Below are 12,053 nucleotides of genomic sequence, written 5' to 3' on the forward strand. Positions count from 1 at the left end.
ATGTTAACGTGAACTTCCTCTGTGCCTCCCTTACCTCCTATAACATAAATATCCATCTACTTGGTGTTCTTGTCTGTCTTTTTTGCGTTCAACCTCTCGTTACATGAATAAATCGCTGTGTTTCAGGATTGGAGCGCTCTGCAGGCAGGAATAGTCTATGTTTTTTTTTGTCAGCACATGAATCAGCAGCCACATGATCTCTTTCATGCCCCTCCTCTTCAAATGATCGACGTAGAGACGACACTCACCTCTCTGCACCAGCATGGTGACCTCGCTGCCTTTGGGACACTTGCTGAGCAAATCGACCACCTGGTTGTGAGACATGTTCTGCACATTCCTCTTGTTCACCTCCACAATAATGTCACCCTCCTTGAGGCCTCGGCATCGAGGGTAGTCCACTATCTGCTTCACCCGCTGGCCTCCGCCTCCGGGACTGTCCGCGATGGTGAAGCCGAAGCCCTTGTCTCCTTTCTCCATGTGCACGGTGATGAGCTCTGGTTGCGTTGCGATGGACGAGGCCAGGGTGACCACGTCACTGGGGTAGCCCTGCTGGGAGGAGGTGTCCGAGGCTACCTCCATCGAGGGGCTGCCGGCTCGAGGGAGGCCATTGACGGGCGCCCCGCTGTTGGTGGAGCCGTGGTTGTTGTTATGGCTGCCGTGGCTGGACGGAGAGTCGTAGCTGTTGGACACCGCCTGGCCGTTGACGATGATGGGGTCCTTGCTGTCGAGGATGGCCACTGAAGTCACCAGGCTGGTGTTGGGGTCATCAGGGTCAAAAGGAAGCGGGTAGCCACGGCACAGCTCCAAGTTGACCATGGAACCAATTGGGATGGACTGGAAGATCTTCACAACTTGAGCATGAGTGTAGCCGAGCACACACGTGTCGTTGACGCTCACAATCACGTCACCTTAGAGGCAGGGAAGAGGGATTATTGCTTTATACGTACGGACGTTTGACAAAAGTGTCAAATGCCTCGGCGTCTTTGTATCCTGAACTCAACAACACATTTTATAGAAGTAGTGTGCCAACCTGTCTCCATTTTGCCGTCAAGGGCAGCGGGTCCATCAAGGACCAGGCTCTTAATCTGCAGGAACTCATCCGGCTCGTCACCCCCGACAACGGTGAAACCGAACCCCCGGCGACTCTTTTTCAGCTTGGTGTTGATGAAATTTCCCTTCAACTCGGATCGGTTGCGAGTGAAGAAAGGCTTCCCTCCTGAACACACAAGCCCAAACACTTACCCAACGGTCTCGCTGATCTTTTGGTTTCAGAACACAAACTGAATCAAGCAGCTCTGAATTTCAGGAAATGATCAATTGACTTCATTTATTTCCATATAGTGATCAAGGAGGGTTGAAAGCGGAAGCAACTGGACTTTTATTTATGGTTTGAAGAGATTTATTCAGGTCACATGACATTTTATTCAGAACAACTAGATTCAAGCCAAAACAAACCACCCTGCTGGTGTGAGCCGCCTCTAGACAACGACCGCTGCTTTGATTCTGGGTTTGAAGGGGAGTCTGGACCAAAGCAGAACCGGGCAGATTATATTGATACTGAACCTGTGCTGAAAAAAACTACAGGGGTTACAGGTGCTTAAAAGTGTGTAGTAAAAAAAAAAACTGTATTAACGACTGAGGATTTCCCTGTCTTTTGGTGTCTCTCAAAACAAAACAAAAAACCCATACTATTTAAAATCCTCAGTGAAGGAGGTGAGAGGAATATTTAATATGGTGTATATTATTATAAGTATTGTTTTAATTTAGGACGGTACTTTTTAAAGATTGGTAATGATTTCTTTCAGTTTAATGTCTTACCCAGACTAAAAAAAAAAACAGAATGCGGTTTCTGAGCAATGAAATGACGCCTCGGCGGAAACCTCAATCGTTGAAAGTCACATTGATTTGAGAGGATTCCGCTTCTTTAAATTCAACCTCGACCACAGACCCTCAGGTCACTCATCCAAGACTGGAAACACCTTTCACAATGTTCGGAGAGAACAAAATATGCCTTTCCTTCTTTCCTTCTGTAACTCATCATTTGACGATTGGGATGAAATGAAAGAAAAGATGAGCAGCAATCACTGAATAAAACAAAATGAAGTGAGAAGCTCATTCACGGTTTTCGCGGCAGAGAACGAAAGCCACTTAGCGCAACAGTTGAATGCTCAGTGTATTAACCGTCACAGTGCAATCCAAACGCTGGAGACAATTACCTCACAAAATGGTTCAGGGTTTCTTGGCAGAGGTGGAGGAAAGAACGAAAGCAAACATTTATATGGAGATGGAGAAGGAGCCAACGAGCGAGGCATGCTCAGTCACCTACGGAGCAACGCTGGATGATGCATTCAGTGAAGGATGCTCTACCCTTCGAGTCAGTTTGTGTCCTTGTGTTTGTGCTGCTTTTTCAGTGTGATGCATTAGATTTTCAGAAAATGAGGAATGCAACAAAGCTGTAAACACAGATAGCAGCTTTAACCACAAGGGACACAGAGAAATAAGAACACAGCAGGAAGCAGGAGAAACATGAAAGGAGGTGGTTAGATACAGAGATTTCAAATGATGCCTTTCCCTGGAGGAATGTCAAAGCCGAGGACACAACAGAGCAGCAAAGTCAGCAAGGGTGGGAGGGAGGTAGAAGGAGAGGATGATGGACAGAAGCAACAAGTGAACCGAAGCAGAGAGCGGATGGAGACGGTGTTTGTGGAGCCATAAAGTAAAGAGATTGATGAAGGAAAAAGGAAAAGACAGCTGACAGAGCAGCAGAGGAGCGTAAGAGGCAAGCACAGGTTGAGGTAGTTAATGCTCAGCCACGGCTGCGCTAATTAGACAAGCTGCTTGTGGGAGGCTGGTCTGAAAGGAGTTTGCAACGAGGAGAAAGAAACATCAGCGAGACAGGATGTTTGTAGGAGTGGTGATTCGATCCGCAAATTAGAACCGCATAAAAGACGCTGCAGAATGAACCCAGAATAAATCACACTTTGTAAAACAAAAGTCACGATTTAACGAAGTTTCAAACTTTCCTTCCTGGTGACTTACGTTTCTGTCCCATTGCGTTGGGGACTGGAGGTCCGGTCTGAGGGTCTCTGTAGGTCTCTTGCTGGTTGGCAGTGTAGTTCGTAAGGGGGGCCCCTGCCAACGCAGCGTCCTCGATCCATTCTGAAACAGCAAGAGGCACAAATTCTCTAGATGGAGTCTGAACAGGTGCACAGTTCCCCAATTAGAACATAAAATGGGGCAAAGGACTTCGGGACAACGGGGACCACTGAGCCGTCTGCTTGGGGGGAAAAGCCGCTTGACATTCCCGGAAGGTAGAAGAACTGGCGAGGACTCTGTGATTCTCGCCTGATATTCAGTTACACAAACAAGATGCAAGATGTTAAGGAATAAACGTTCAATCAATGGTGGATAGACAGGACTAAAGCATTTTACTTTCTACATTGTGACTAGAAATGGCCCATTTTATTATGACTATCATGTTTGGTTCCTAACCTCATCATGGACGCATCGCCAGTCAGATTATAACACTCATTAATATTCTTATCAGCGAAACAGAATCGTGGCAGAGGTTAAAAAACGGGCCGCAGCCTCAAAAAAAGAGAAGTCAGCAGGTAATCGAGCGAATGGGAATAATTCCTGCCGAAAGAGCAGAAGGTGAAGCGTGAAAGGAGCGTTCCCGTGTGGCCTGAGGAGCATTTGCATTTTTATCTCTCTGTGGGGCATCCTGGTAATGCAAGAGATTTAAGAAATGACCCGGGAGCAACCAACGGTCACCAATTGGTTGATTTATGACAGCAGAGCACGACTGTTGTCACTGATCGGGTTTGATTATCGCAGTCAGACCGAGTTCAGTCGGAGACAAACTTACCCCTCTTCACCTACGGAGAAAATCTTTCATGATGAGAAACATTTAAAAAACACAAAACAAAAATCAAATCCAAAAAGGCTGCATGGCGCAGCCGCAAATAATAGTTATGCCTTTATGGACGGGCACTTAGCAAATCATAGCGCAGTAGCAGGCAGCATCAAGCGCTGCAGCATTTATTGCAATACAGACAATCTCATTCACATATAGCAGGCCACTCAATCGCACACATGAATAGAAAGAAAGAAAATGACGCCCTCGGCGGGGGGGCTTGTGAACGAACCTCGGATGTAGCGCTCACCTTCAGGTGGCTGCTGGCTTTGGGGCTGAAGCGGCGGCGGAGGCTGCTGCTGTCCCAGCTGCCTGCGCCTCTTCGCCTCCAACAGTGGATTCTCATACTGGGTCTTCCTGTTGATGTGACTTTGGAAAAGATGGAAGGAGGGACGAGTGGATGGAAGCGGCGGAATACGAAGATGAAGAGCGGGTGGAATGAATAATGGGAATGGTGAAAATAGACCAGAAACGAGGATGTAGGATGAGTATCAGCAGGAAAGTGGAGCGCAGCAGGGAAAGAAAGCGAGAGATAAGGGTCAAGAGAGGGAGGAGAGACAGGGTAATGAGCTTTTTAATTAACACTCAGCGATACAAATCACGCAAGTGTCTCTGTGAGACATGTGTGGCACAATCACGCCTACATATAAGCAACTAAATACTACTTAGACGACGGGCTTAATGCACAGAAACTACAAACATCTCATCGACATCGATCCTGGGAGGTTCCCTACCAATCTACCAGCCCCGCGAAACGACACCTGAAAGCAGCACATTATCCAGTAAATGAAGGGAAACCAATGAATAATGTCTGTCAGGGAAAACAAAGCCGGAGATACTGCAGAGACAAAGACGCAAAAAATAGAAACGCCAGAGCTTGGAGGTGCTGCTTTCAACAACATCACAAACACATGAAGCATTTTCATATTAATGCCGACGCCAGGAGCAAAGCACAATATGAGACGCGCGCACACAATCTCCCAGCATGCTTTCCCAAATGATAATGATGCAAACTAAATGGCCTACATTTTCCCCTGCGCACAAAATAGCAAAACAGCCGAATGCGGTTATGAAGTTTCATGGCAGAACTGCTCGTATATCAGAGTCCCTCCTGTTTACAGGAGAGTCAACCGTTGACGAGGACGTGGGAGAGGCCTGCGCCTTTGCATACTTCATGTTCACTTACTCAACATAGTAGACCCCATACACTGGATCGAATATTTTCTCCCATCCTGTTGGAAGTTCTGCGAAAAAGAAAGAAAAAGACACAGATTGAGTCAAAGAAAATGGTGGTGAAGGGCCATGAGACGCGAGCAAAGCATAGGCCTGTTCGTTTCTCCAGAGCGATAGAGCGAAAAATCGCTAAGGCACCGAGAGGGAAAAAATAAATATCCGGCGTAAAAGCAGTTTCAGAGAAAGCGTGGTGACGGGGTCAGAGCGGGGGGGAAGGTTGCCGGTGGGACAAAGCACAGATGGACAGACGGGGGGCGGGGAGAGCTCTTTAAACAATTAATGCAGTACAGGGAGAGGACAAAGTGCAGGTTGAGGAGGCTCTCAGCTCTGAGGTCACCAGAATCCGTACTTGGCTTACCGATAACAAACTGTCACTACATCTTGGCAAAACCGAATCGATTCTTTTTGGGTCTAAACACTCTCTACGTGAGATAAATGTTAATGATTTCAAGGTCACAGTCGATAACACAGTAATCTCCAGCAAAGAAGAGATTACCTATTTGGGCTGTGTTCTTGACAAATACCTGTCTGGCGATAGTATGGCAACTAAGGTGATCAAAAAGGTCAATCAAAGAACAAGATTTTTGGGCAGAATGTCTGCTTTTGTCAACAAAAGTGCTCTCCGGACGCTTGCTGCAGCCCTCGTTCAGCCCCTCTTTGACTATGCTAGCACCTCCTGGTATTCAAACATCAAAATGTCCCTGAAAACCAGGCTCCAAACCTCCCAAAACAAACTGATTCGGCTACTCCTCAATCTGGGGCCCATGACCCACCTTCTTCCTGGACATTTTGCTAGCCTAAAATGGCTCAGGGTAGAAGACAGGGTTAAACAACTCAAAATGGGATTGGCATTTAAAATAGTCAATGCAGCTCTGCCCTCAGTCCCCTCAATCCCTGCATACCTGACGAAACACCTCCACAGATTTAGTGACACCCACAGCCACAACACTAGAGGGAGCTCAAACAACAACCTGATTACCCCCTCCTATAGGACTAACATGGGTAAATCATCTTTTTACAATACTGCCCCCTAAGGGTGGAACGGTTTGACTCCCGCCCTCAAAACATGCACCTCTTTGGCCTCCTTCAAAAAGGCCCTAAAAATACACCTTTTAGGGGGGCAGAAACGGAGATAGTCATCACGACTCTCTCCGGATCAAACCCCCCCTCCTTTTTTTTGTCCACCTACGTTGCACGTATTAATTGCTTTAGTAATTTATTGTAATTTATGTAATTTATTTATTGTCATTTTGCATCAGTGGTGTAATTTATTTTAGATTAATTGTTAGTTTGCACTGGCGGTGTAAAATCATTTTATTTTTGTTTTTCTAATGTTACGTTGCATCAATTGAGTAATTTAATATTGGATTTATTTTTATTTGTATTGTTTTTTGTGGATGATTTATGTACGAAGGACTTTCAACGGAAACAAGACCGCAAGGGCTTTTTTGAAATGCTCCTCTTAGACAGGATGTTTGACTTTATTTGTACTGTAATACATGCTACTGTGTGACTGTACTTGTACTCTAACATTCTATCTAATAAATATATTCATCATCATCAAAAACACGTGTGACAATGAGCAGCAAAGGTGAGACCATTTCTTTTTTTTTTACAGGATGATATAAATTCCTTTTCTTTATCATCGCATCAGAGACAAGCAAACTAAAGAGAAGTATATGTAGAATCTACTTTTTGGAGGTATTGAGAGGACGCCTGTCCTCGTGCCGTGGGCGTGGTCAGCTGACATTAGCGTTCCTTTGCTTTGCATGACTCGTCCCGTTTGTGTGCGATTGTGCTGCAGAACCAAGCAAAGCATATGCAGCCACTTCTAGGGAATGCAAACGTGCAATCGGCAGTAATTAGTAAATATACGTGCGAGACTGGGCCCACTTCAGCTGCATGCAGCGTCGTCATTATCTCTGACGGAACCAGACCGTTCAGCTCTGCAGTCTGATTACGGCAGCATTTATTATTGGCTGCCAGCCACACTGATGCTGTTAGAGGCTTCCAACTGGATGCAATCTCTTGTGATACTTCACTTCTACATGTTATTACTCTCTGCCAATTAAGCCTTAGCCTTTACGCAAGAAAATTGCAATTACACAATCATCTCATTTGGAGAGCCGACGTCTGCCTTGTGGTGACGAGGGCCCTTGGATGGAGTGGAGGCGGCAGCAGATAAAAAAAAAGGGATTCTTATGTTGTGTGTACATGCTATATTCAACCATGTGGCTGTGGTTTAGGAGCAAAGCTGATTTAGAGCGGCAATTATAATACAGTAAGACGTAAATGGGTTTCAAGGTTATAGCTTTACTGTTGCAGCGCGGGGCTAAATTCTCATTCAGAGGATTCCAACGGAAACGTTAAATGTAACGTCGTCCCAGTTCACCTTGCGCAACATTCTAATCACCCACTTGATTGCACGCCGCACTAGCTTCGCTCCAGGAGGAGCGCCCGCGTCTCCGTCGGTGTGCGACGGGAAACGCGTGGCGTCTGCCGCAAATGTCGTCGCGATGCGTTGAACGCACGGCGAGAGGGAGAAGCGAATTAGAAATACCGAAAGGAAAACCTGCCACTTGTTAACGAGCGTTTTCTCCTCACCCCGAGTTCCTCTTCCCACGCTACACCTACGTGCACGATGAGCGACAAGTTCAAATGTTTGCAGCTCATTCTGTTGATAGAGTGCTGTGATTGATTACTTATGGGTAAGCGAGTATCATGGAGACGCTCTTTGTGGTGTGTGTGGACCAGCATTCATGAGAAACTGCTCCGCTCTTTCTCAGCCGACTAAAGTTCATTACATTTCTTCGCCCACCCGTATTGGACTTCGCTGATCGATAACCATCGAGGGTCGTCTTATGGATACGAGCCTCGTCTCATCTAATGATTGCAACTCGCCGGCTCTTTCAGATGCTTAATCATGAGAGTATTTAACAAGGTTTCGCTCTTTCACTCTTGTTAAAGAAGCACAGAGTTGCCTCAGCTTCATTTCACTTATCTGCTTCTGTCTTTGTCCTGCTTTTATGCTCGGTGACTTAAAATGAATGCGGAAATAAATAGACATTTTACATCAGCGGCACGTTGTCCTCTCCATGAAGGGCAGAATGCCACAAATAAATAGATCTTTCTCTGCGAGTAACTTCTCTGCATTACACTTAGTGACTTGACTAAGTGCTAATGTAAAAAGTGATTGATGCGCTTAAAGAAGATCGTCTATTTCACTATGAAAACGTTTCTGACCCGAGGGCTCATGAAAGCCTTTCAAACATGCGTTTGACGAAACTAAAATCAAGATTAAACACGTTTTCCTCAGGCATCTTTTTTTTTTTTTTAACTCAATAATAATTCAGTGTCACAGAAAAAGACAAGAACATTTATATTTGTAAAGTATTTTGTCCCTGTGTTTCAGGTCACATCAACACATGTTAATAATGAAGGACCATATCTCCCCAGATGGAATGACATCATTGATTACCCGTGCAGGGCACAGCCCCCAGACACCATTCATTTGGTGGAAGTAGCCACGCTGCTGTGTCTGATCGGCTAGTTAGAGTGCTGATGGCCCTCAGGGAGAAAGGCCCGCTGCCGTCTGGCTCAGACAGACACCCATTAGGAAATCATCTCTGTAACAATCTTCCTCGCACCAGGCCTCATCCCTTATGTATGAAAGGACGAGTGTTTTTTTTGTGTGTGTCCGCGCCTATATTAAACGGCACAGCTACATGCTATCATGACAACACCATTGTAACTCTGTTTAATATCAGTTTTGAGTCACCGCTCACTAACTGGTAGATGTCTCTTTATGAGACATTGTTGGCGATCAATGAATGATGAGTGTAGATGTCTCGACATTTTTGTGTAGCATCAGTGCGATGTGTGAGGAGACAGGATCCTACCCAGGTCATTGTCCAGCTCCTCTGTATGTACCCCTTCTATCCAGCGAGATGGACCACAAGGCAGCGCAGGATCGTTGTTTCAGGAAGGCAGAGAGGGGAAGAGATGCATATCTGTGAGTCAGGCATCTACGTATGGCTACTGGGAGGCAGGAGTTAGTCGAACCCGGAGCCTAAGTCACATTAATCACTTGACCAGATCTGATTGAGGCAGTAACAGTTATCATATTTTACATTGTGATCAGCACCGTAAGGAAGGAATTATAGCAAAGTGTCATCATAATAGTGGAAGAAATTGAGCCATTGATTCCTTTGAGCTTGATCTTTCTCTGACAAAAATAACCACACACTGACAGCTCAGCATTTTCTGTGACCTAACACTGACACCTACAGGCTTCACAGGGAACTACACCTTTAAATTTCACAGGAGGACCACAATGAGCTTTAGGTGCCTCTGATTTCAGTATCAAGACGTGCAAACATACATGATGTTGAGCCTCAAGCGTTAATATCGATAGAGTTTTCAGATCTAAAGCAGAGGGCGAACCAAAAAGACACACAATCTAATGACATGAAAGTACCGTCATCTTCAGATTCTTCCAGGGGTTTCTGAGGCTTGTCCAGGCACCGAGGGTCTATCCAGGAGGTCGTCTTTGTATTGTGGCTAAAAGAAAAACACAATTTCATCTCAATGAGACAGACGGGTAAAAAGTAATCGCTATACTGCATAGTCACAGCCGACATGAAGTAGCGGAGTTTTTAAAATGCTCATTATTTGTAAAAGGACTAGAAATTAATAACAATTTTGTTAATGAAATAACTAAATAACAGATTAATAAAATGTGTTCCGGATATTTTTACTGGGCAGCTGTCCTGATGAACCTCATAGTAATTACCAATGTTGTTAATGTTCATTCTCCTACCAGGACATTTGCATTCCCGGGCTTGAAATAAAAATAAAATGCACACATAGGTCCAGTTTATAGGAAGAAAAAAAACAAGTATGTGAACATTTTACATTTTGTTTCCACGTTTGATTTTTTGGTTCAAAAAGACATTTTACGTGACACATATACAACGACCTCGTCCATCTGTAGCAGAGACGGCTCCATTACAGTCTACAGCTACTTACTCTATGAAGTAGACCTCTCCGGTCTCGGTGTAGGCCATCTCCCAGTTGTCAGGCAGAGGTCCCAACGGGTCCTCTTGGGGAGGATGGCTAGGATGAGAGTGAGACTGCTGTGTGCTCTCCGTGGTGGCCGTTGGCGAGGGGGACGTCCCGACGTAGGGCGGTTCACTCTGGTGGGGGACGTAGGCGCGCACTGAGTGTTGAATCTCGTCTAATTCACTCGAGTCTCCTGGGGTGGATTGAAGGAAGCAGCGGCCCGTCAATACGGGCGTAACCACTCATGTATAGTATTATAATTTAATAATAATAATAATAATGCACATGACAATTTGTTACTGAGAAACATTTTAACGTTTTGAAAAGGAAATGAAGACCAAGGAGTTTTAGGAAAGCAGCAGACATCAGCGATGTGAGCGCAGACATTTGTCGATATCGATTATCTTAAACAATTAATCGGGCAAACCATGAATAAATCACGAGTATTGGGAATATCTAAGGATGAAGGGTGTCGAGAACTTTCAGTACCACAAGGGAGCAGGAAAACAAAACCAAAAAGGGTTGGCACAGGAGGGAATCATGACTAAGCAGGAAGATCGACTAAAAATGTCTTTGGCAGAAACAATCAGTCCTCCTGAAGGCCCGCCCTTCATCAATACTCGCAGTAAACTCGCAGTTCTGTCAAAGACCAATGGTTGACTGAGAGAAACATATAAAATCAAATCTACAGCACTCAAACTGTTTGCCTGAGCGTTGAGACATGCATCTGGTAAAGAACGGATCCACTTCCTCTCCCAGTCGAAGGGTTCGGACCGAGAAGCAGGCCTCCGAAGCGCAATCACCTAGCTTCCCGTTATCTCGTTAGCACACTCGCACCTCACTGGCGCCTTCACAGCTCGCACGGAACAGCAACTATTGCCCCCCCCACTCATCTAAAAGCACACAGCAGCTAACAAGAGGAAATGCCACTAAATGAGTAAAATCATTCTAAATCATCACCAACAGATTCGTGAATGATCTTTGGATCAGGCTTCATTAAAATCTACAAATGCGACCCCCAAAAAGATCACTTCAGAAATGGAGCTCGCGCCATCAGACACCCTCTGCTTCCTGCAGCCAGATGGCGCCATTTTCATTTCTGCTTGAATACATGCAGCTGTAATCAAACTCAGAGACCGCTCTCTGCAAAATCAAAGGAGCTCTTGTGCTCCACGTCGTCGCGCTGATCCTTCTTCACAAAATATGACCCTGCCCTGATTCTCCTCCACGGATTTTCAATCATTTTTTCAGTTTCCTTTTCCTCCTCCCATTCCCAGCCACTCCTCCCCTCTCCTCCTCTGTCTCCGTTTGAATCACCGCCCGCCGTATCCTCTATCCCACTCTAAGCAGGTTCCTATCAACTTAAACTCCAAACTGAAAGGCGTGCCCTCAGTGCCAACCGTCTGCGTCCTCACTTCAGGTGTCCACTCCACCTGAAGGAGAGAACCATTGTGAAACGTGTGATGCTAATGCTAACTAGCCTGTCACCCCTAAGTTTCATGTGCAAAGATGTGAAGTGGATCTGTTTTGGAGGGTAGTACCAGTGTGAGGCCTGTTCTAGTTTGGTATTTTACATCCAAATTAAAGAGACGTGCGTCGTATTTCCTTTAGAGACAAAGACCCCCGTCAACACCTGGCTTCACCTTTGTGTTTCATATGCATGAAGGAACTACTTGTGACTGGAGTTCACATCTGTGCTCATCCAAACACCTGGAGGACAGTTTGTCTCGTTTCACACTTTAAAGCCTGGCTTGGACAAACTTTTAGCAAAAGCAAATCAACTTTCATTTTGCTTGAGCTGTGATGACTTTTCATTGTGACTTAAATGTGTTTTTGATAATGG

The 12,053-nt window shown here is 45.4% G+C and overlaps 1 protein-coding gene across 1 annotated transcript in view; it reads right to left on the reverse strand.

Annotated features, from left to right (window-relative positions):
• Positions 1–12,053, reverse strand: part of magi1b (membrane associated guanylate kinase, WW and PDZ domain containing 1b) — a 72,501-nt gene that overhangs the window by 18,786 nt on the left and 41,662 nt on the right. Inside the window, exons 5-12 of the mRNA XM_068742854.1 lie at positions 10,178–10,403; positions 9,627–9,709; positions 9,049–9,084; positions 5,103–5,160; positions 4,167–4,285; positions 3,040–3,159; positions 1,031–1,216; positions 249–908 (exon numbers count right to left, since the gene is read on the reverse strand). Of these exons, the coding sequence (XP_068598955.1) occupies positions 249–908; positions 1,031–1,216; positions 3,040–3,159; positions 4,167–4,285; positions 5,103–5,160; positions 9,049–9,084; positions 9,627–9,709; positions 10,178–10,403 (1,488 nt within the window). The remainder of the gene's footprint in view (positions 1–248; positions 909–1,030; positions 1,217–3,039; positions 3,160–4,166; positions 4,286–5,102; positions 5,161–9,048; positions 9,085–9,626; positions 9,710–10,177; positions 10,404–12,053) is intronic.

Source organism: Brachionichthys hirsutus, chromosome 8 (genome assembly GCF_040956055.1).
Source record: "Brachionichthys hirsutus isolate HB-005 chromosome 8, CSIRO-AGI_Bhir_v1, whole genome shotgun sequence".
Taxonomy (NCBI): domain Eukaryota; kingdom Metazoa; phylum Chordata; class Actinopteri; order Lophiiformes; family Brachionichthyidae; genus Brachionichthys; species Brachionichthys hirsutus.